Below are 24,086 nucleotides of genomic sequence, written 5' to 3'. Positions count from 1 at the left end.
TATTTATCTCATTTCTGTACCTTGTGATAACACTTGGCAGGAGCCAAAATATACTGTGTTAATAGAATCCAGTTGGATGGGATAGCAATGCAAAATTGGCTTTGCTAGCAGGATATTAGTAGATAAAGGGAATTTTCACAGTTTTCTGTTAGCTAAGACTGCAGATCCAGCCAGAGTGCTTTCTTCATTTAGGCATTAATCGCTGGCTGAGCTGATTACCTGGCAATGCTCCTGTTCAGAAACAAGAGCCACACTGAAAAGGGAAAGGGGGATACTGTATCTACTGAGAAGTCAGACCTTGCTCTTTATCTCCAGTGCACACTGCAAAGCCACAGCATGTTATTGTGTACAGAAATTAGATCACAGTGTTTATCAGCAAGTGTGTTTCATAAATCCTCTGGAGAGTAAAGAAGATTATATTGATTTAAGCATGGAGTGTTCTTACAGCAAAACTGCTGACATCAAAAATAAAATCTGTTGTTCAGAGTTTTTAAAGTTGGCCAAAAATAAATAAATAAATAAAAGAGACAGAGAGAAGGAGCAGGTCGAAAAGGAAGGGAAGAGCTGCCTAATGCTGTTGTATTGGATTAGGATGTGGGATTCCCAAGATCTGATTGAGTCCATGCCACTGGTCTGATGGGTGTCCTTGTCAGTGCTCCAGAGATGAAAGCAGCAAACCTTTGAGTGGTTTGTGAGTGACCTAACAGCTGTCTTTGACTCATGGAGAAAAACATCTCGCATGTGAGCCATTCTGAATGCAAAATTTTATGAAGCATGAGAGGCCTTGTATCCTTAACTGGCCAGTGCTTGATTATGATACAAAAAGAAGTAAGATGAAGAAAAAGTGTGCCTCCTAAAGATTAGCGTATTGCTGCTACGGTATTTTGGATTGAAAGAGATTAATGAAAAGACATTGTCAGTAAGAACTGAATCTGAAATTTTAAAAGAGCTTGGATCAGTAGAGCAAGTTGTGGGACACAGCTGCTGAAAAATCAGTGGAAATTCGTCATACGGTCAAAAGAGAGGGTTTTAGTAGGATTCAGATTCTGTGTGCTTAAGTATGCTGCTAAGTAGCATGTATGTGTAAGAAGCAGAAGCAGCAGCACAGAGACGCTACTACAGTGAACCCAAAAGTGGAAAAAAAAAAGCGAAAGAGAAGTTGAGAATAAGTTAAATAACTTCTTTCCCAGAAAAAAAGAATGAGATGCAAATTAGAAGTAAGGATATTTTTTCCTAAGCTCAGAAGTTGATCAATCTGAGTAATTTTGGAGGACATTTTACCATTCAAGTTATTAGAGAGAAAAATGAGGCAGAGGAGTTAGGAAAATGTAATTCCAAAAGGTTCTGTTGCTTTGAAACTCTCACATATGATGATTTTCTAAGGTATGTGCTGTGGGTAATTCCTCACCTGTACATGTATACACATGTTGTTCTTTGACAAAATCTTAAGCATGGCACTTGGTGTAACCATGCACTCCCTGTATCTTTCTTGCAGGCTGCTTGATGTGCTCATCAAAGGATGAGATTAAATGTATATGCTGTATTTCCATCATTGAGTAGCAATGATTAACAGAGGCAAGATTTATTAAGAGGTAATGTTATTTATTAGACCAACTGATACAGATGGAGAAAGATAGTTGCTACTTCAGGCACACAATCTCTCCTTCTGATCTCTTGCCTCACTTACCTAAATCACAGCAGCTGCAAAATACTACAGCTACAGAAACCCAGGGATGTAAAATTCAACAATTAGAAGAATTAAATAAGAAAATAAAAAGATTTCTTAAAGTCAAACTGAGGATAGAGCCCACTGTTTCTGACAAGAAAAATCTACCCCAAAGCTTTAACCTTCCACGTCTTACTCAAGCATTTCTGATTCTGTGTTACTTGTAGCAAGATCAATTAGAATAGTGCTTTCATAGGAGCTTAATTAATTATTTGCTAAGCTGATTTTGAAAACCTTTTTAATTAATCACAAGTAACCTCAGAGCTTACATTTAAAGTATACAAGGTTGCTTAATTTACTTCCCCTATTTTCCTCAGATTTCTATCCTCTCATGTGGAAATGCAGTGAACTACACTGATTTTGCCACTTGATTAGATTAAAAAACAAAACCAAAATTGTTCACATTTGTAGCATGCACACAAGCATGAATCTCAGCTAAGTCTATATATTTGTGTTCAACACAAATTGTGTTAGGAATTCTAGCAAGAGATTTCGTGCTTTAACTGAGTAATACATATTTCAATACCACTAAATTGTGCTTTGGGATAGAACAGGTAGGAGGAGATGGTTCTTTGAGTCTCCACTGCTTATCATTAGGCAGCACAGCTTCACTTTTTGCTCTATAGTCAGCTATTTCATTAGGAAGTGTTTGGTTTTCAGGTGCCTTTCTTTACATTTAGAAGTCAATGTAATGCTGATTCTGCTGCAGAAGTGATTGGACATTTAAGATGAAGAGCTGTGACTCAGTTGAAAATGCCATTTTACATTTTTATGCATGCCTCTCAGTTTGCCTTCCATTACAACACGATTGAAAATTTAGCTCCCAAAACTTGGGTTGCTTTAGGTATGCCATTCTTTATGACAAAGACTTTTTGAGGTATTTCATTGCAACAAGGGATACCCTTTTAAAATATAGCCCTAAATAAAGTTCTCATCCCTGCACGGTCTGTGATTTCACACCGTAAAGCTGCATTGTTTCAAGGTCACAGAAGTGCAGAATTCTCGCTCCCATTAGTCTTTGAGACTTGAACAAAGCAGGAGGCAGCAGGCACTGAGAGGGCTCACTGTGAGGAGGCTGTCCAAACACATCCATTTTCCACTTTGCTTATCACAAACAAACTAACAGATAACCTGCATGCTAAACTTCCCAGCTGACAGGCATTGTATCAGATAATGAAATCATGAATCGCATCAAATAAATAATGTAAGTTGAAACAAACTTATTTGATTTTAAAAAACCTATCCTGTTACTATGAGTAATACTAACAACTTAAATGAACTGTAGAGCCCTCATTAATATCATGAGTAAAAGGTTTTATGGTTTAGTTACAGGAGTGTGCTCTGTGTGGACTTAAAATCTTCTGATGCCAGAAGCCCAGGTCATTTACTTGCCTTCAGTTTTTATCATGGTGGGTTAGTTGTTTCTTTTAGATTTACAGTGGGTATATAATTTCAACAAAGTTTGTCACTGCTCTACATTTATACCAGACAAACTCAGGATTCTGCTTACAAATTGGCCATGTCATAGTGCATTGAGCTAAGACTAGCAATGCATATTGATTAATCTTATCTGTAAAGAATGGGCTCTTTTTTGTCTAGTTTGTCAGTTTGGTGAACTGTTGTCTATCGATCCTAACTTGATCAGAAAATGCAAACAGAGGACTCAGAATGGCTCAATTTAACAATCTCTCTTAAAGTGCCAGTCATCATTTCTATAACCACTACACTTTTGATTCTAGCTTCTGTTTTTCTTTTGTTTCCTATAGTCACATTCAGTCCTGCCTTTGCAGGAAATGGCGATGGATCAATAAGGCTGTCTCAGCTGGCTGGAATTAATTTTTTCACTGGATCGACTTATAAGTCATTTTCTGTGCAGCACAAAATGGCATATATAATTTCTTCCTTCAGCATCTTTCATATCTGACAATGCTGTTGAATAGATTACTTTGGAATTTTTAAACAGCTGAGGAGGGCGAGCTAGCTATCTGATCTTTAAAATATAGAGAAATTGTGGTTTTCTTTGGCAGTATCCCTGTTTGTAGTAGAGAGATATCAATCTATATGAGCTTCTCAGACTTGAAAAGGGGGAAATCCTGTGAACCAAATAAAAGTTTGCAGAACAGACAGAATGTGCAGTGAGACAGCTGGCAACTCAATTGGGCTTGTGGTCTTATGGCAACACCTGAACAGGGACTATCTCCTAAGACTATATGTTGCACAGATGGATGACTGACATGTCAGAATCCTCTCTAGAAAATTCTCAGTCCACAAGCTAAGCTGATAAAATTCAGCTTGAAGGGTGGATGAAACTGAAGGTGAAAGGAGGTACTCCATGAGGTACTGCACTTTGAATCGTGTTTTCATCCTAACACAGTGAAAGATATTCTGGATCCCTCTACAGTCTGCACTTGCTGCCAGAATTCTTCTGGTCATGGTCTCCTTCTTCTGACAGCATGGCACAGTGCAGAGCTGTGTAGACATGGCCAGGTGCTTCTAAGCTGCATCTCAGCACTGCGAGCTAGGCAAAGTCCTTTTTCTGCTGAAGATTATTTGGTATTGGTTCATGGCACTGCATTGTGTGACTTGTCTGGAGATTCTTCAGTTCATGTGATTTTTTTGGGCTAGATTTGGGGCTGCTGTAGGTATTGGCTCAGGTTTATGGTACATCTCCATCAGAAGAAGATATCTGAGGTAACAGTTTATATTTGAAATGACACTGATTAAAATTTTGATTGTTTGACATAATCACAAAGGGAGTTTCACAGCTGCCATGAAAATGTGAGTAGAAACCATGCAGACATAGTAATGAGCCAGCAGAAATTGAGTTCTGGACCCAGATGAGTGCTTGAGAAGGACATTGCAGGGCTGTGTGTTTTGATGCTGTATCTGTTAAGGACTGTATTCACCATATGTGTCCTCTACTGCTGCCTTCAGTGCCAGATCAGATGGAGAGAAGACAAGCACTTCTCAGCAGGGACAGGAGGCTGCTTTAAGATGCTGACATTCTGCCCAGTTTTGCAGCTGAAACAACTGGAATTTAAAGGCAGAGAGATTACTGACCTGTAAGATTGAAATGTGAGTTAGGTGATTTGGCCAGAGTTCACCCGTAACGAATGATAGGAGGCAAATGCTGGGCCTCATTCTGATTCTCCTGCTCCACTGCACTTTGGCTGTGGAGGATTTGGAAGAAATGGAAAGGGAGAAAGAAGAGCAGAGAGTATTGCAGAGTTCCTTCATGAGCTGCTGGATGAGCTGGGAGTCTTGATTGCTAGATAATGCTTTCTCCTGTGAAAGTTGATGTATTAGTTTTTGTCTAAACTAATGCTCTTTCATTAGCTTTAGCTATCAGTCAGTTGTCTTAACTGATAAATGCAAGTCCACACACTGCCCACATTTATTCCAGATGACAAATATTTGTGGTTTTCCCTAGGGAATAAAACAGCCTCCACCTTCTCATGCTGTCACTTAAAAGTGATGCTAGGCGGAATGGTGACAGTCAGAGCAGACCAGGTTTATTTGCAAACACAGCAGGTACTCAGCCAACATAACCATTAAGTAGGTTAGCTGTGACCCATATGGAAAACAAGAACAATTTATCTTAATTGGCAACTTCTTAATTTTGGTTTTGATCTATAATGACAGTTTTCAAGTTTCTGGGGAATACTAAATTCTTCACCGTAACGCTCACCTAGCAGAATTATGAATTGTTTAGGCTGGACCCTAATTAATGAGGTCCTGAGGTGCTCTAGCTTGGACAGTGAGAATAACTAGGCAACAAGGAGATTTTACTATAATGTAAGGTAATCAGTGAGTATAGGGGAAAAAAAAACAAAAAAAACACAAAACCAACCAGGACTTTCATAAGCCTCAGAGTTATAATGAGCTACCCCAAGGATTAAAATACCAAGCAACTTTTCACCTTCGGTTTGTTATGAGATGCACGTTTGCCTTACCCTGCTTTCAGTTTACACTTCATTATCCAGCCACATTCTCAGCACTGAGGATGTTTGTCGTGGAAGTCATTAGGAGTCTGTTCTTTGAACTGTGTTGTTGTGCCTGAGGGGAATAAAAAAGTAAAACCTAGGACAGAGTTCAGTACTGTCCTGGTGAGAAAGCTAGCCCTGTGCTTCTGGCTTTTCTCTTTGCTTTGTGCAACAGCTGCTATAAAGGCATGGGGAGCAGCAGTGGTGGCAGGGTTTGATCTGTGTATAATCTCGGAATCAAAAGGGTACCAGCACAGCACCAAAGTCTGGGCTGCTGATAGTACTCTGCTGAGCTGGAGGAGCAGCACGCAAAAGTCCTTCTCCAAAGCCAAAGCACTCCACGTTGACACACTTATGCTTCATGACTATGAGTTAACAGACCAAAACTTCATACACTTTAGCAGAGGCCCCATTGCTGTAAATCAGCACAGTGAATCTATCAAGACTTTTTTTTTTTTCCGTCAGAAACAAGTTGTGCGTAATATTTGAAGCACCAGCACAGTACTGTGAGTGTCAGTACATCAGCACACTGAATTTTGGGAAACAAATGAGGAACAAAAGTAACACTGGCATTAATTTTAATCAAGTCCTTGTCATCTGATCTGTCCGCTGTATTTTTTTCTTTATCAATGCTGATTGTCTTTCCGCAAGATTTGTTACCTCACAGGACAATAATATGGCTGTAATGAAGTAATTTATTGCTGCAATTTAGTTTTGGAAATCCTCTATTGTTGAAAAATAGGAGCAGTGCAGTTTTATTAATTACAGTAGTTGAGTATTGAATGCTGACTGTCACTATCAGGATTAGGGAGTACATTGTAAATTGCTCTACAAGGCCCTGTAGGACAAGATCTATACAAGTTTTGGAGAATGTGAAATGAGTATTTTGATTAAGCTAAGTGAGTGAAGTGATTGAAGATTAAGCTAAGTAAGTGAAAAAAAGTTAGCCGGGGACTTTGAGAGGAAGGAGAAAGGGAAACAGAAACTTGTATATTCAGTGTTAAAAAACACACCAGTATGTTAATCCACCACATCAATGTTTTGTTTACATGTAATATGGCTCTGCAGCAATAGTCTCTCCTGCCCTCAGCCAGTGTTTGCCCATTTAATTCTACTCTTGTACCCCCTGGCTACTTCTGACAGTCTTCAGGTTCATTATGAAGTTTTCCTCTCAGGATGCCATTTCAGAGAGAACTAGTTTATCTCGTTTTCTTTTTTTTTCCTTTACTGTGGAAATATTTTACCAAGACATAACATTTCTATTTCCATTTGCATAAACCAGGTGTTACCAGGATGCGGATAGGGAAAGTGCATGTGGACAAAATCACCTTGACTGGTTTAAAGGTGAATTGTCTCCCTTTTTGTGTTCTAAAACATTGCACAATTGAATGAAATCCAAAAGGTCTCCTATAACCTCTCAGTGATCTTGAATTCTCATTCTGGAGAGCTAACAGAAGGCAGAAGGCCTCCTGTGGCATGTATTATGTCATCAGCAGAAACCAAACCGATCAGTCTAAGACCTGGATGTACTTTGGAGTCATCTCGTATAGGGTCCTGTGTGCCTGTGTGCCAACAGGAGGAAGCTTCATAGGGCTTGAAGCTTTGATTGAGCCTGCAGAAAACACTGTGCTTTAGATTCTGGATCTGGGACAAAATGTCAATTGCAAGCATTGAAAAGCGGTGACTAACAGAGGAGTTGCCAGCTGGCACCACGTGTCCCATGGCATATGTTTTAAGAATGCCTGGAAGCTTCAGGAGTGAGCTTGGTGTGGAAATAAATAAGTCATTTGAGACTCAGTAATTCCTCCTCTCTGCTCTTACCTCATTCAAATTACGGACTGCTCATTAAGACTCTGATGTGCAAGAGTAGGAGCTGTCTGATGGAGCAGGAGCCACACGTCTGGAGATTGTCTCTGTCTCTTTTGGATCTTGGCAAAACTCAGACACCAGTCCGCCCATCTTTAAAATGGACACAGTAAATAGTATTTCCTAGGTTGCAATGTAGGTATTTGGTTTTCAGGATCATTTCATACTGCAAATTCTTTAAAAGTGAAAGCTTTCTGTTTAAAAATGAATTCCAGTCTTCCACACTCAGTTCTGGCAATTATGCTCTAGTCATGAAGAGTAAAAATGGAAGCAAAGCAAGGTTTGTAGATAATGTCTTTTATGAAGCCATCCAATGAAGTTAGAAAAAAAACAGACAAGCTTTCAAGCACACAAACCTTTTTCCAAACCCCTTTCAGTGCTGTAACTTGCCTTGAGATGCTCAGATAAAGATAATGGTCACTGTGGTTGCTTTAGGTTATACTAACAAATGAAATACTGCTTTAAGCAAATGGATTTGATCCCTTTGTCCTTCATGTCACTGACACAAAATTGTCATAGCAGTGTCTTTCCAGGATGCTTCTTCAGCCCTGAATCTCTAGCTATCATGATGTCTTAAAGCAACTTCTGAAGGTAAAGGACATCTTTGCTTGAATCAGGAGGAAAGAATGGATCTGTGGTTATACAGTCTCTAGTCCTTGCCCCTATATTCATATATGTTGTTTTTACTTCCTATGTATGGTGAGAATGGTTAGACATGTGTCAAGTCAATAATCTAATTTTCATGTGTGCCACACTCTCATCTTTTTAAGTTTCTGATGCACTAAGTTTCTGACATCCGTACAGTACCTTCTCTCATTAATGCAATAATCTTTCTTCATGCCCTCTGTGTGCTTTGCTTATGTGGACCTGCTGTGAAGTCAGTGAAATCAATAAACTATTAGAAAAGGAAGAATAATCTATGGACAAGGATAGGGAATAATAGAAAGATTATTTTCTGCATTTTTATTACTACTTTCTCATAGCAGTTCTATAAGAAGCTCTACTGTGTATGGATTACAGATTGTGCTTATCAAATATTAAAGATGTACAGCCAAAATAGGGAAGAGCGAGTAGAAATTTTCTCTAGCTGGTTTCAAAATAGACTAAATTAAAATGAAAGATTTTAGCAGATGCTGTCTGCTTCACTTCCACTGTGTTCTAAATAGAGTTCTGAAATCCAGAAACCTGAGCCAAGTGCCCATGTGCGCTCCATGGCCAAAGATTGAGAAGTCTGAAGAACTTGTAGAAGATGAATACTCCCTGTTGGAGAAAGTAACTCACAAATAATCAATAACATATCAATCTACACAAATAAAACAAGTTCACAATGCTCCGTAGTGGTCATGAAAGAGAAAAGGCTGTAGGTTCCTGTAGCATGAAGTTGGCAAATTGCAAACTTAACTTGCATAAGTTGATTCAAGGAGAAGAAAAGAGGAAACAATCCAGGTGACAGCACATAGGTGTCTAATGCCATTATAGATGCTGTAGAGTTTCAGCCATCCATCCAGAACTGCCAGGTATGACACAGGCCTACAGGACACCTGTGCCCTTCTGGAAGAACATCTGGAGGCCAGGCATAATACCTATGAGCATCTAAATGACACTCTATTCTTAGGCATTGCAATCTTTCCTCAGAGCTGCAAACTGTCAAGTGAAGCTGTTGTAAAGCGCATCTCTGAAAGTGCGAATTCTTTGCTTGTAACTGTGTGGATTTCTTTGGTGTATAGTCTAATTGACACAAAACAGTTCAGTTTTACACAGAATTTACTTTCTTGGTCATTTCTCCTGCTACTGCTGAACGATAGAGCACTGCACACTGAAGCCAATAAAAAGTGTGCATGGGTATTTGTAAACATCAGGCCCTCACTGTAAGGCTTCTTGACTCCCAGCATTGAGAAATCACAGTGAGGTTTCCACCCTTATTGCCCAGCATAATTTTAGAGTACTGCTCTGCTCCGTGTCTCCACAGACTTTGCTCATGTCAGTGGTAATAGTAGTTTCATTTTGACCACAGTGAACGTTTGTAATGTGTGAAGGAATAAACTCATAACAACACAAGTATCACTCTGATGCATATCACCACTGAGTGGTGGAAAAGCCCTTGTATGTGTCGTTCTTATTGCTACAGGCAATTATGTCAGCCAGTTTTATCTGGGGAATGGAACCCCCATACTTCAGGTTGAAGTCAGCAGGTGATGTAGAAGAGCAGGGGTCGGACTAGAGGAAAGTAAGCTAGGGGGGATTCCTTAGGGTTTACTATGAAACAATTGATGGAAAAGATCTTGGCTTTATTAAAGCCAACTGCTGATTTCAGTGGGTTAGAATTTTAAAGCATGATGTTTGCAAAGTATAGGAAACACACAAGATAGAAGTACGTTACATATGAAATGGAAAGGATGTGATGTATAAAACGAAAAATAAGTATGTGGCTCTATTAAGACAGAATGCCTCATATTTTTTTCCATTGTATTTGTATACATATATGTGCATCTGAGGATATGGATTACTCACATATGTAATAATTCCACAAGCAGTGGAATTGTGTGTGCCCATGCATGTGTCCTAATATGCTTGTAAGTTTTCACTCTGCAACTATCTATTGATTACTGCAATTACAGCAATATTATTACAGATATATAGCCAACTGTATAACAGTGCCGCAGGTTTATTTGAAATGAGCATGGGAAGAATTTCAAACTGTTAATGAAAATTGCCTTTTTACTACTGGCTGTATTCCCATGGTAGTAACACAGTTTGGAGACATCACCAGAGCTGTGTTGGTTCTGCTTAATGATGGAGCAAACTCAATTTATCTGGGAGTCCTTTTCCAAATAACTCAGACTCATGAAAAAAAAAAAAGGAAATGGCTGACATGTCTTGAGCCTGGGAAATGCCTTGACAATGTTCACATATTCACAAATTGACAATTTTCACATATTAGTCCTTTTGCAACAAAAGAGAACTGTAAGCCATGAAATGATTTCAGCAAGAAGATATTACATAGCTCCATCCATGGCTGCTTAAGCATCCATGAACCATTCCATTATAAGATCACCAGGTGGCTATTGCTTTTCTCTCCCATTCAGGCTCCCATCTGTGATAAGCTTAATAGGACCATTCAGCAATAGAGAAAAACACGAGAGGTATTCATCATAGCTGCAGGCTTTCTCAGACAATTATTCCTTAGAAGTTTGAGTAAATGAAAAACTAGTTCTGAGATTATAAAGAACAGAACATGTTGCAGGTTCTGAGGCCATTTATTGATGTAGCTTTTGGAATCGGTAGTAAATATTTATCCTTCCCTGGGAATGCTGTAAGTAGCTAGTCACTGAGCTACTGCTTTTGATATGTTTGTCATCACTCCTTTCCAAACATTTGCCTTTTCTGCTAGGAGTGCTCATTAGAAGTAATTATATGTGTGGATAAGAACTGTAGTTCTTGTCGCCTGTCTATTATAGATGACACATATATAGTTTTTGCTATAAAGATGTTTAAAAACATGAATTTTTGGAGGAATTTAGGACAGTTGATTGCTTATATACATGAGGTTTGCATGTATTCAGAAAGTAACTGTAAGCTTGCTTACAATGGCAGAGCTCTGAAACAAGAAGGGCAAAGTCTCTCGATTATATTGGTCTCCAGATAAGGGGTTTTTACGTGTTGCTTCACACCTTTTCATCTGTTTACATTCTTTATACTCAGAATGACCAGTAATGATGCTGAAGTAGGAACATCTCAGGTAATCGCACACATTTCAACCTATTACTAGAGGTTTTTCTCTCTACATGATATGATTTTATGTAAGTTCTCTCTGAGTCAGTTTAACAAATTACTGCAAGTTAGGAATGAAAATACAAAGAGGATGATCAGGTTCTTTCTTGTCTAACAGATATGCATCTTTTTAAAAATCAGGATTTTTTTGTTGTTGTTCATTTATGCCTAAATAAAGAGAAATAGGAAGTAGACTTCTGCTCCCCATCTTTTTTCAGTCGCCTTTATGACCTTGTTTTGGTTATAGAAAGATGAAATGTATACTTCTGCTTACTGTCACCTGCCATTATCCTTATATCTTTCATCTGTGTTTTAAGTGGTCCCAGAATTGTTGCCTTTGAAATCATTTTCACTTATAGACTTCCTCCACACAGCAGGAAATACTTTCTTTCTTTGAAAATATATACCACCCAATCTTAATGTACTCACTGTAGACAACAGGAAATAGAGATAGCTTTAGCAAAATGCTTGTCTTTCTAGTGAGTTATACCTCATTGAATTCAGTGCCACAGCTCCTACAAAGCAGAGTCCCCCAGCCAGAGGCTCAATCACTGTTGATACACATTGATTATGATAGACACTTAGAAAAGACAAACTGTGCACATTTACAGCTTTTGAGACAGTAAAGGAAGACACAATCAAGCATGAAAATGTTCTGTGGATTGAATTTCATGCCATTAATTTGCATTTCCCTTCACCTAGGGGGTCAGATTATCTAATGAGATCATCTTGTCAGAGTAATTCAGGGTGGAAGAGAAGTTCTGAAGTTATTTCTTGTGGCCCTGATTCATTAAAAAATGTGGCAAATGCAAGTGCAATGTGTTGTCACATGAGCTGAGCGTGTTACTCATGATTCAAGTAGTGTGACTGTTCTATGACAGGTGGAAGGAAGGAGTGTTGGAGACAGTTAACTCACTTGTCTGCAGCTTCGGGGGACTCTGACGTCTCTTTCCTTGCAGAAGAGATATATAGGAGATATACAGGTTTGTACAGACCTTTAGAGTCACGATACCTTTCTGGGCCTACCAGCTAATAAGGTTTCTTTGTTCCACCTACCTTCAAACACAGCTGAAGTGAAGGGACATCTTTAAGGATCACAAGGCTCTGCCTTTTCTGACAGTAAATGTGCTGTTTCCATCAGCTTTGAAGAAAGATTCAGCCTCCAAGTTGAAGCAAAATGTTTCTTACCATATTTTTTGGAGTGTTTCTCCTTACGACAGAACATTCTCATACTGAATGTTTATCTGTTACCCAGAATGCCACTTGTAGAGTTTGCAGGTGGCAATAGTTTGTTCTAACAAGATTTTACTTTTTTAATTCAAAATTATGAGGAACAGAAAGTGAATTCTTGTTGTCATAATAAGCTTGATAGAGTGGGGATAGAGTGTATCTGACCAAGTCAATGTGTATCTGACCAAGTCTTCATACAGATACGAAGCTCTGAGTACTGGCTTTATAACTTCAATCTATCCGTAAAATTATGTCACGAGCTGTACTGCGAACAAAGCAATTCCAGACATACCTAATTTTGTTCAGTTGCTGTTGCTTTTTTCTTACTTTTTAAAGGAGATTCTCGCTTTTGAGAGATGATAGAATTACATTTACCAATTGAGTCTTCATTGCTACGTAGAAGTAATTACTGAGTACTTTCACAAGTCTGCAAGTTAACAGGGTAGATTTGCTGCAAAGTGTGGATTAGTCATCTAAGAATCCAAATAAATTTTTCTGCATCCATTTCTCTTAATATATTCTACATTCCCCTTTTCTGCCTGCAGAGTTTAATTTATGAGGTTTCAAAATTCCCACTAGCAGTGCATATGAAAATCATACAAGCAGGGAAGAAAATGGAACGATCTGTTGCTAATGGGGGTGGGGGACAGTAATTAAGATTTATCTCAATATATAGACTGTAAACAGAGACAAGATCATTGATTAAAAAGGCATTGCATTTGCAGAACACTGAGTTCCCATTTTGAAAAGACACTCAGATCGTTGTAATAAATTACATGGCTCACAAAACCTACAGAAAAGATTGAGCCTCTCCCATCCTGCCTGACTTTGCTTTCTCTCCTTCTGGCACCAGGCATTATTTTTGTAGCAGTGGGCCAACCTATGAGGAAAGAGTGAGAGTGCCCAGCTTGGTCTGATGGTCTTTGCCTGTGTCAAAGCTACTCTGCAGGGAAATGAAAAATGAGTTTGTTTCCTTATCTTCCTGTTTCCAAATTTCCTCCACTTACCTTCTTTAAAACTCCTGGAGAACCCCAGACATCATGTTGATCAAACACTTCAAACAAAAGCTGTGCATGCTGGGGACAGAACAGTGCCAACATCCACCTTCGGGTCTTTCCATGGATGATGTTTTATCTGTGTTTGACTTCTGGATTGTTTGTTCTTTAGGGAAGGTATTGTCCTTAATTTTTTGTGCCATGTCCCTTGTTGGCTGTTTAACAAAGAATTAATAAAAAGAAGATATCTCATAGGGCTGTCGTGTGTCGAAGAGAATTAACTTCCAAAAGATACAAGGATCTTTTGCACTGCTATCCCAGTCAAAAAGAGGCTGCAGAATTGGCCACTTATATTGAACGGATCTGTTTTTTATAGGGATTTTGAATGGCTTCATTTTTCACCACGATTTATCTGCTCATTTCTTTCAGTTTGCCATCATGCTATGGATCTAAGGGTCATAGAATCACTTAGATTCCACATGGATCCATGTCTGAGCACTGACAGATGCTATTAAGTAAGAGTGGGTCTCTTGATTTTACTGCTTAACGGCATTACCCCATTTCTTTTGCAGTGTGGCATTATTCACAAAATAAACGTCCTCATGTTTATATGAAGATGAGCAAAGCAGAACAGGATTTACAAGTGGTGGGCTGATAGCATTGGGATCAAGTGAACAAGCCAAAATCCCACTAACAAAATTTGTCCTCCCCAACTGTCTGCCATGAGGTCAGTTTGCTTCAGGGAAGTCCTCTATTCTGGTGTAAACTTTCATCTGTAGGAACCTTTCTGTTTTTCTGCAGTGTGTGCTAAGAATTTAGGAGCAATGTCAGCTTCTTTCCCTTTTTTCTGGGTATACTGCCCGTGAATGTGTCAGAGAATCCATTTGGCAGAAAGCTCAATGTGTAATTTATTTTTAATCATGGAATTAATGTAGATAAACAGAATCTGCTGCCTAACAATGTCAGTTTGTTAATCAGCTGTAATCTTAGTAGTATTAATAACCCAAATCATGTCACCAGACTCACAAATCAGCATAACAATTGTCTGCAGAGCAGAACAATTCTGTGCATCTCTCTAACTAGGGTGCCCTGGAAACCTGTAATGCATAACTTACTGCTCGTCAGTAGAATATTTATACTGTTTGCAACTGGTACGTGTGGAGTTTACTTTCTATTTCCCACATCTCCATTTTATTTTGTGACTGTATTGCCAGGGTGTCACTGCTCATCAAGGGTGATGGGCTGAACAACAGTTGGAAGCACAGGACAGCTCCTGGAGCTCTCCTGCAAAGGCACTGTCTTCACTCATTGAAATGCTGTCAACAACATGCAAGGGCTTGCTTCTTCTGTCCTTTTTCCATAAGGCAAATACTCTCTTGATTTTAAGGTGGGCAGTGCCTTGACTGTCTCTTTTCCACAAAGTTTTTAAATATAAACTTTCCTTATAAAGTAAAGCATAATTACCACTTCTGTGTCATTCCTTCAGGTCTAAGTGGGTTTGTTGCTCATCAGGTGTTGTGTTTGTGAAGGAGAAATCATAATGCTATGATTAACATCATTCTATGAGATCCCACTTAGAGAATTTTCTGCCTGCAAACAGGACCATTCTCATGACCTCAGGCTCCCATGGATTTCTCTTGATAACACCATCTAATCGGATTTAGACTTTAATTAAACAGCTGTCACTTTCCTTCCACATTCTGCCGCAATTTAATGTTGAATTAGTTCCTAAATTAGTCATGGCTGAATGCTTGCCTTCTTACAATTGAGAGGTTGGATGAACACGAGCTTTGCTCTTCAGCTAAATGCAAGCAGCTATTGCTCAGATTCTGTGCTCTTGCTCCCACTGACATTGGTGGAAGTTCCCTGACTGCAGCAGTGGTGGGATGAGCAGTCAGATTCCTGCAGAGTCAGCCATAGCTCTCCCTGATTTCAAATGGCTGGAACACATTTATTTTATGAATGTCATTTTCCCTTTCTAGAAATGCATTGATGTTTTTGAATAACAATTCAGCTGAATTTTCTGTGAGGCAGCACAATGAGTGCAGCTGTGGAAGGAGATGTTTAGACCAACATTACTGCTAGTGGACTTTAATCAAATTAACTCTGATGTAACCAAAACCAGAGCATGAGCAATATCTTTGGTACTTCAAGTTATGACATCAGGGTTAGCCAAAATTCCACCTGGCTCTAAGCAGGAAAGCTCTGATCCTTCCTGTAGGTTGGTGATGTTTGCCTCAAATACCGTGTATTGCTCTCGCTGAACACAGGTTGTAATGTAATGTAATGTAATGTAATGTAATGTAATGTAGAGTCTGACTCCTGCCTGCCTCCAATCTCACCATTTTTCTTTGAGATGGACATTAATTCATTTTCTGATTCACACAGATGTAAAATCAGGGTTTGTAACTGTGGTAGCTTGCTACAGTCACACATGGAAGAGTTCCAAACAATTAGACTGATGTAACCTACCAGTTTTAGCTTGTGAGCTTCTTGATTAAATCTTTTTTATTATCTCTCTTGTCTGTGGTGCACATCCAGAGTGCTCAGTGTTACAGAGCAGACAGACAGACCACTCTATTTAAGCTCCTTTTATTTTTATGAATTTCAGTTCAGCTTTTAGAGAGTCTTGGACTATGGATCCTTCCTTATGTTATTTAGTTTTCTGCCTGACAGCTCTTGTGTGGGTGCAGATGCAGGCATTGGGTCAGATCTGAGTTACATTAAAGCCTTAGGCTGTATTGGAGCAATACAAAGGAAACACAGAGGAGGCAGAAGTTGTACCACAAGGCTCTTCCATATAGAGGGAAATAGGATGCTTGTTACTCTATTTTAGTTCTGAAGAAAAAGGCAGAAGAATGAAGACTCAGTTCCTTGATCTTGTTCATTAAAGATCACGGATGAATAGCACAGGGCACCTACAGACCAAATAAGGGAAAGGACAGATTTGAAAATTACTTTTACCATGCTATATAGTATACTAATTGTTTGTATTTCAGTATTTCCAAATGTGTGTAATAGCAATGAGTTGTGACTGCTATCAGTGGAGATTAAATACAGCAAGCTGAAGTGAGGAGGCTACCAATTTCTTTGTGATGCTGAGACTCTCTAATGCTTGCAGTGGTCCTATTTAGGAAGGTACTGGGTAACATTTCCAGTGTATTTTCCTCCCTTTGTGCACATCATGCATCTGACATTCCTGAATGTGACTGGCCAAAGAAGAGTTGTAAAACTTCAGCAACCTTGATCACAACAAACCTCCTTTTGCAGATTTTTGGTGCAGATGCAGCTCTGAAGTCATTAATCAAAACAAATTCATTCATATGCGCACGACTTCCTTTAGTGCAACCATTAGCAAAGGACAGAAGATTGAGGTTTTCTAATTGCTGATAATGCGCTAGTAGTCAAATTTCCTGTCTTCTCTATAGAAAGGTCTTGAGAAATTTCTAAAGGTTTTTCAAACCTTTGTAGCAGTGGCTTTATATCAAACCCACTTAGAATTGAGATACACTGATAATGACTTATTGGAAAGAGAGAAACAGAAGTGACAGATTATTACTTGGCAATTGGTGCAACAGTTCTGCACTAAATAGTGCAGAAAGCAGAAAATCACTCACATTTGCCTATCAGGTTTTTCATTTTAAAGGTATAGGTCATTTTCTTTTGTCTGGTGAGGATGGATCATATTATTTGGGATAGATGAAGCAGAATAGGCTTATTTAGGATATAAGATATATGGGTTACTGTGTTACCACTCAGTTCTGAAAATTGGAGAATCATAACAAAGAGAGGTGGAAGGAAGCACGAGGTCACCTGCTCCCTTTCTTCTTCTACCCTGCTCAAAGAACAGATGTTATTTCTGAAAGATACATAGTGTGAGCTTTCTTCAGAATTCTTTCATGATAGATGATGTCTTTTATTCTGTCCCAGACAATCTATTCCAGAAATTCTCTATCATTATTTGTATAATAAAGACTGCCTTAATGTCAAACAAATCTTCCTTGTTGCAGCTTAAGCCCATTATTCAAGCCCTGTCCATGAACATAGAAAATAGTTTATTCTTTCTGGTTTTCAGAAGACTTCTGTGTATGTGGAGACAGTAATCTTTCTTCAGCTGAGAAAGTCGTTATTGAAGATTTCTCAAAACCAGACACAGTCATTTAGTTCAGTCATTTAAATCTTGCTAGTGCTCAGCTGAGGAGCACTTCACATCTTACAGGTGATATTCCTCTTACAAAGTGTTGTTGTTTTTGTTTTGCTTTGTTTTGTGGGATGGTTTTGTTTTTTTAACCAAAGCAGCATGCAGTCACCAACTCGTGACTTAGGCAAAGCTATTTCCAGTGACTCCCAAGCACTTTGTTGCAAGCTAAAGCCAGATAATGAATTTGCTCTGCTGCTTGTAGCAGTGAAGTTTCATTTCACTGCATAATCACATTTTGTTTTTCATCTTCTTCATAACAGTGATGTGGTGTTTGTTTCTATTTGTTTTGTGTGCCTGATTTTCTTACTTTTGTGTAAAACTTCATGAATTGCCATTAAATACAAACACGACTGGATCCCCAAGCCAAACAGCATGTTTTATATCTGAAGTATTTCTACTTGTGGCATTGCTCTTCTTTTGAACCTGTCCCTTCAAATTAGATTTCTCCACTAGTAACTCATATAAGTTGCGAAAGACAAAGTGGATCTGAGTAGAATCATTTCAAAGCAGAGCTGAGATAGCCTGAAAAGACGTCCTGTCATTTCCACAAACTCTCCTGCTGCTCCTTCACCCTGCAGTCCTTTGTTCACACTGTTTAACACTCTGAGTCACAAAAAATAAGGCACTAAGGGATGGAGGCAAAAGATTAATTTCAGAGGACATGCAGCATTTGCAGTAGCCAAATATACAGCAAAAAATGTGTTGAACCTGATTTTGGTGAAGCTATGCAGGTTACTGCATGCTTGTTGCTTTGGAAGTCTGCTGATAGAAGAGCAGCTTTGAAGGTCAGGGGGTTCTAAGAGTGACCTTAGACTTTCCATCGATGGTATTTATGTCTGGCTCTAATTTACTGTGTTGAGTCTCTCTGTTTGCACAAATGACTTTCATTGAACAGTCAACATCCCTTTTTTAATACTTTTCTTTTTAATATTTGGTGGGGTTTCTTATGTGAGCAGTAGGAGAACCTGAGGAATAGCAAGTTGCAAGATGAAAATAAAGTCTGATCTAGATTTCAAGCTCACTAAACCTGAATTAAAACCAATGTCAATAGTATCAATGCCCCGTTTTCCTGCACTGCTGTTGATTTTGCTGCTGAGAATTTTGATGAATATTTTATTCACTTTATGGAGTTGGAATTTCGAAAAATTGGAGGCAACTTTGAAGTTCTTCCTGCTTGAGAATCTTGGGATTACAATGATGCTGAAACAGTCCAGCAGTTAGAGGAGTTCAGCTTAGATGATGGTGCATCAAAAGGCTTTTGCATGCCACGACCCAAGTGCAAACTTCAGATTTCCATGTTATTTTCCCTGCAGTTAATAGCATTTGTAACTCTTTCTGGATTCCTTATATTTCTTCATTGGCCATATCAATGGAAATCACCTTGAAACAGTTCCAGATACAGAGTTCACAGAAAGGCCGTGTCTTTGCAATGGGCTTCGATTCTGAGAGGAATATTTTTACTTTCAGTACTCTTGCAACCTGTTCCAAATATTGACAGTCAAGCCTAGTTTTATAATAATCCCCAATGAACATTGTAGAAGACAAATATTGGGAAAAGCCCCACATTCTTAAATGTAGAAGCTACCTGTGATGTGTGCCTGTTTGGACTGAACTGAGCTGCAGTCATTTTGCTTGCTGTTTAACAATGCACAATGCAGGTGACTGTTTATTGAACAGGTGAAATATAAAAGGGCTTTTACTGCATATTACCAAGCTGTGCCTAATAAAAGGTGTGTTTAAGTCATTAGCTCCTGAGAACTAATGCATCCCTCTTGAGTACAAGTCCTGGTGAAGAACTGATGCTTGCTCTTTGGAAATGTTTTCAGCCATTTCTTAACAGTGCTGTGCTTTGTTTTGTACACAGGATACAGAAATTGTGAACACCGCAATTCTCACAGGAAAAACTGTGGCAGTGCCCATCAAAGTGGTCTCCATTGAGGAGAACAGTGCTGTGACTGACATCTCTGAATCAGTTGAGTGCAAATCCTCTGATGAAGACGTCATCAAAGTAAGCTCATGCCCCCTGTTGGCTTCTGAAACTTCACATCTTTTTATATAATAACAACCTGGGAAAAACACTCAATCTGCTCCTGCAAATTAATTGTTCTTTTGTTTCAAAAGCACAAAGACAAGGATTTTTAAGAAAAGAGAGATTTAGGTGCATCAGTACAGCCACCACACTAAGTTTCAATAACGTTTCAGTGTTTAATTTTTGTGTTCTAATTTTAAAAGATCTTTGTCATGCCACCTCAGGTCCTCTATGCACAGAGTTCATTCACTGCAAAAACAGCTCTGCTGTTAGTTCTGCTTCTCCAGATGTTTCTTATTACCTTGCCAGCTGTGATTATCACCTCCACAGCTGCATCAGTGGAATGGATTGGATGTACGTTCCCCAGTAACTGCAATACAAAGTTATCCTGGTGAAATGCAAGTTCTGCTGAATTCTGTTGTGAATTAAGAAGTTGATTCTGCACAGAAGTGGCTAGAAAACACTTACATGACCCAATATATCAATTTAGCACTGGCAGCTTGATGTCACAAAGAAACAAACACCAGTGGTGTAGTACTGTCTTATGGCAACACAGCTACCTCTACTGTGACCGTAGTGAAAGCCCTGAAGGGAATTTAAGGGTGTGCAGAGTCAGCACAAAGACACACAGCACAAAGTGCTGTGCATGAATCCTGTTGCAGCTTTGCAAAATGAGGTTGTCATAATTCATGTTCTTTGAGCAAAGGTGATTTTAGCCTGCATCCATAACGTCCTTGGATCTTTGGAGGAATTTATTGTTTATGTGACTTTATATCAAATGGGCTTTATGAGGATAATCTGTAAGTGTCTTTAAAATGCTGTCAGCTCTCTTGGATGGATAGTACACACATAGTACTGCCACATCATTGAGCTTGAACTGAGGATCAGGTTGGATATCAGGAAAAGGTCCCTCATCAGAAGGTGGTGGACATGGAACAGGCTCTGTAGGGCAGTGGTCAGATCACAGATCAAGGAGTGTCTGGACAACATTCTCAGACATGTGGTCTGATTTCAGGGTAGTCATGTGTGTTAGCAGGAGTTGGACGTGATGATCCTCATGGGTCCTTTCCAACTTGGGATATTCTATGGTTGTATGAAAAATAGACATTCTTAGAACTAATGAAGCTGTTGTAATGAGAAGACTTGTAGAGATAGCTTTCTGCTTCCAGTGGATCTGCCACAGCCAAGCAAATCTCTCCACTTCGCCGGAGCTTGATGTATTCCCGTATATCAGATGCTTAACGGAGCTTTTTCCTGAAAGAATTCCTATTAACTTTTTCCTACTTACATCTGATCACCCATCTAATTACAAAATTGTAGCTGGAATTTAATTTAAGTATCATTCTGATTGTAACCTCACTGAGAAACACCTGGGAACAAGGACTGAGAAACTTAAAATACAGGACAGCATTCAAAAATTAAATAAACTAAGTGCAGAAAGACCTACTTTGATCATGTAGACTAGCTCTCTTGCTTAAAGAGCTTACAGAATTTCACCATGTAACTCCAGCCTCACAGGAATTTCTTCTTCCTAAGAGTGAAAATGACTACTGTTAAAATCTTCTTGGAGACTTGCTATATATCACCAGATAATGCATAGAAAATGGCAGCACAATGATTTCCAAAATAAAAATTCATCTGCAAAGATATGTTTTGAGCTTTATAGCTTTGGAACATATTGATCAAGGAGAAACGGAATTCCAAAACCTTACAAAAATGTTCTTCCTGTAGTAATTGCTGTACATCCTGAATTACTGCAGTTCTCCAACCATTTGCTTGGAAAGAATGGGTTTTTTTTAGCACTATATCCTTTGATTAGCACTTGGGATCCTGCTGTGCTCTTCCTTTCTGCAGAAATAATTTATCTCCACTAAAAGGATTTCTTAAAATGGAGTCTGTTTGCACTATTGGAACATTTCTGAGTGGTGTCTAGAAGCCTCCCTATCTAGCCACTCTGAAGTTAAAGTGAAACAAATAACTGGAGGCTAACATACAGTGATTATTGGAATTGACTAGAGAAAATTTTCAGGTGTAATTTCCTCTTCAGAAATGTTCTGAAATTGCTCAGATGAATAGGGAAAATATCTTCTGTATATTTAGAAATATAAGAGGAATCCTTGGAGGAATGCATCTGTGAAATAAGAATGCTAACTACTATAAATCATACAGCAAGTTAAAAAGTAGATTTCAACGCCATGCTTTAAGCAAAAAAAAATTATCATCTCATCATAAAGGAATAGGTTTTGGTCTTTTAAATCTAGAATGTTCTAGTTCCCATGGTATCTCTTTACACAGGGAAATGAAGCCAAACTTCATTTGGAGTTGGATTTTGAGTTAAACTAAAATGTCTTTATGTATTCTGGGTTTAAAAAATATTCGGAAAGCTTCACGTGGAGCACAAAAGCATTCCATCCTAAATTCCTTTTGAAATTCTCAATTAAGCTTTTATCATAGAATCATTGAATGGCCTGGGTTGAAAAGGACTACAATGATCATCCAGTTTCAAACCCCTGCTGTGTGCAGGCTCACCAACCACCAGACAAGGCTCAGAACTGCATCCAGCCTGGCTTTGATTGACTCCAGGGATGGAGCATCCACAACCTCCTTGGGCAGAATTTATACTGAATTCTGTAGATTTATCATTTTCCTCTGTAAAATACTCATCTGAATATCCTGTTGGGAGTTACCATTCTTTTACAAGATAAAGTCTACTCCTAATAAACAATACCTCTTTGTACAAGATCATGAAATCCTCAACAAAGGTGTGCATGTGTCTACAGTTAATATTCCCAAGCATCCTTGTCATAGCAGAATCATCTGTCAAACAGATAAGTGTCCATTTTATGGGTCCTGCAAACAGCCTAGAGGTAATGTTTTTGCCCTGCTACATGGCCATCAGATAAAAGCTTATTTGTATTAATTTTTACGGTGCCTTCAGTTTGGCTTCTGTTACATTATTCTCAGTAACAGACCCCAGTGGAGATTGAAAGATAAGATATATCTGCAAGTTACAGGTAATAGTTTCCCCAGTGATAAGCTTGGTCTCGAGGCAGCTCAATGCATTGTCTGCATCCTGTCTTAATCTGCTGACTATTACTCCTTTTACTTTTTTTAATACCTCTTGCTCTCAGCTCAGAGCAGCACTCTTCTTTACTTCCAAATTTACTGTTGATTTCCTGACCTTTAAAAGTCTTTGAGTGCTCTAGACCTTCACACAGGGGTCCAACCTTTAAAAGAGGACAAAAAATTTATTATGGTACTAAAAATCAAGCAACGGCCAAATTCTGCTTTGCTAAGATGGAAATTATTGGTAGGATCCATGTATCTGTATTCATTAACAGTGATTGCTGTTGCATACATAGGCTCCTTTTCATCTCTTAGAAATTCAAGTGGAATGTGGCTGCTTTTGCCAGAGCTTTTGTGTGGTTTGCTTGAGGGCAAACACTGCTCCGGGTTCCCAGGTCACCTGGCTGCTGGAACAGATGTGGTTTCACGCTGTGAAGAAGAGCAGAATTTCAGGAGACTTGCATTACCTTGTGACATTTCCAGACTGAAAACCCTTGATGCTTACAAGCTTGTGGATGTGGGTTTGTGGTTGTTTTTTCCATGAAAATAATCTCAGTTCAAAATCTTTTGTGCTGTTTGTATTTCAGGAGTCGTTTCTGGGCTAGCATGTATCCCACTGCTACATGAAGTGATGTTACACACATTATATCATATTTTTTATTATGCTGCTATTATTTATAAATGGTAAATTGCGTGTAGTAGCCTAATACTCTGGAGACCTTATTTACTAGTTTCCTTTCATTCTTAAATGACATTAATAGCTTTAATAATGTCTTAGGCTCAAAACATAGATTCACATAACAGTTGCTCAAATATGCAGCTGCTATGGCCATCAGTGAGAAGAGAAACACAGTTCTCACCTTTAAGATATCCCTTGGCAGTTGTTAATGCACAGTGGGCTCTTGTTTTCGTTGGAGCCGACAAGCAGAGACAGACACTGACTGCAGGTAAAGCCATTGGAAGAATGCTAGGAATTTCTCTCACAAGCCCAAATCTGGGACAGCGTGTCACAGCTGCCCCTTTCTTATCACAGTAAGTTGAAACAAAATCCCAGATCAAAGCAACACTGGACTGTTGGGGGCTGAAAATTTCACTGAGGGTTTTTGTGGTTGAACTCTAGTATTTAAAAGACTGGAAGCAATGCTGTTTGCAAAGCTTTGAAAGCAATAGTGATGGGACTCGCAGACAACTGCCCAGGTTGTGGATCTGGTTTAAAGGC

At 38.9% G+C, this 24,086-nt stretch overlaps 1 protein-coding gene across 2 annotated transcripts in view; it reads left to right on the top strand.

Moving 5' to 3' along the window:
- The window catches only part of TMEM132C (transmembrane protein 132C), a gene marked incomplete at both ends in the record, with an annotated part of 178,194 nt that overhangs the window by 131,912 nt on the left and 22,196 nt on the right, over positions 1-24,086 (top strand). For both annotated transcript variants that reach the window (XM_079544058.1, XM_079544057.1), the window contains one exon: positions 19,637-19,780. In XM_079544058.1, the coding sequence (XP_079400184.1) occupies positions 19,637-19,780 (144 nt within the window). The remainder of the gene's footprint in view (positions 1-19,636; positions 19,781-24,086) is intronic.

This window comes from Tetrao urogallus (assembly GCF_951394365.1).
Source record: "Tetrao urogallus genome assembly, chromosome: 17".
Classification (NCBI taxonomy): Eukaryota; Metazoa; Chordata; class Aves; order Galliformes; family Phasianidae; genus Tetrao; species Tetrao urogallus.
The sequence above is the reverse complement of the archived record's forward strand: the minus strand, read 5'-3'. Positions and strand labels throughout refer to the sequence as shown.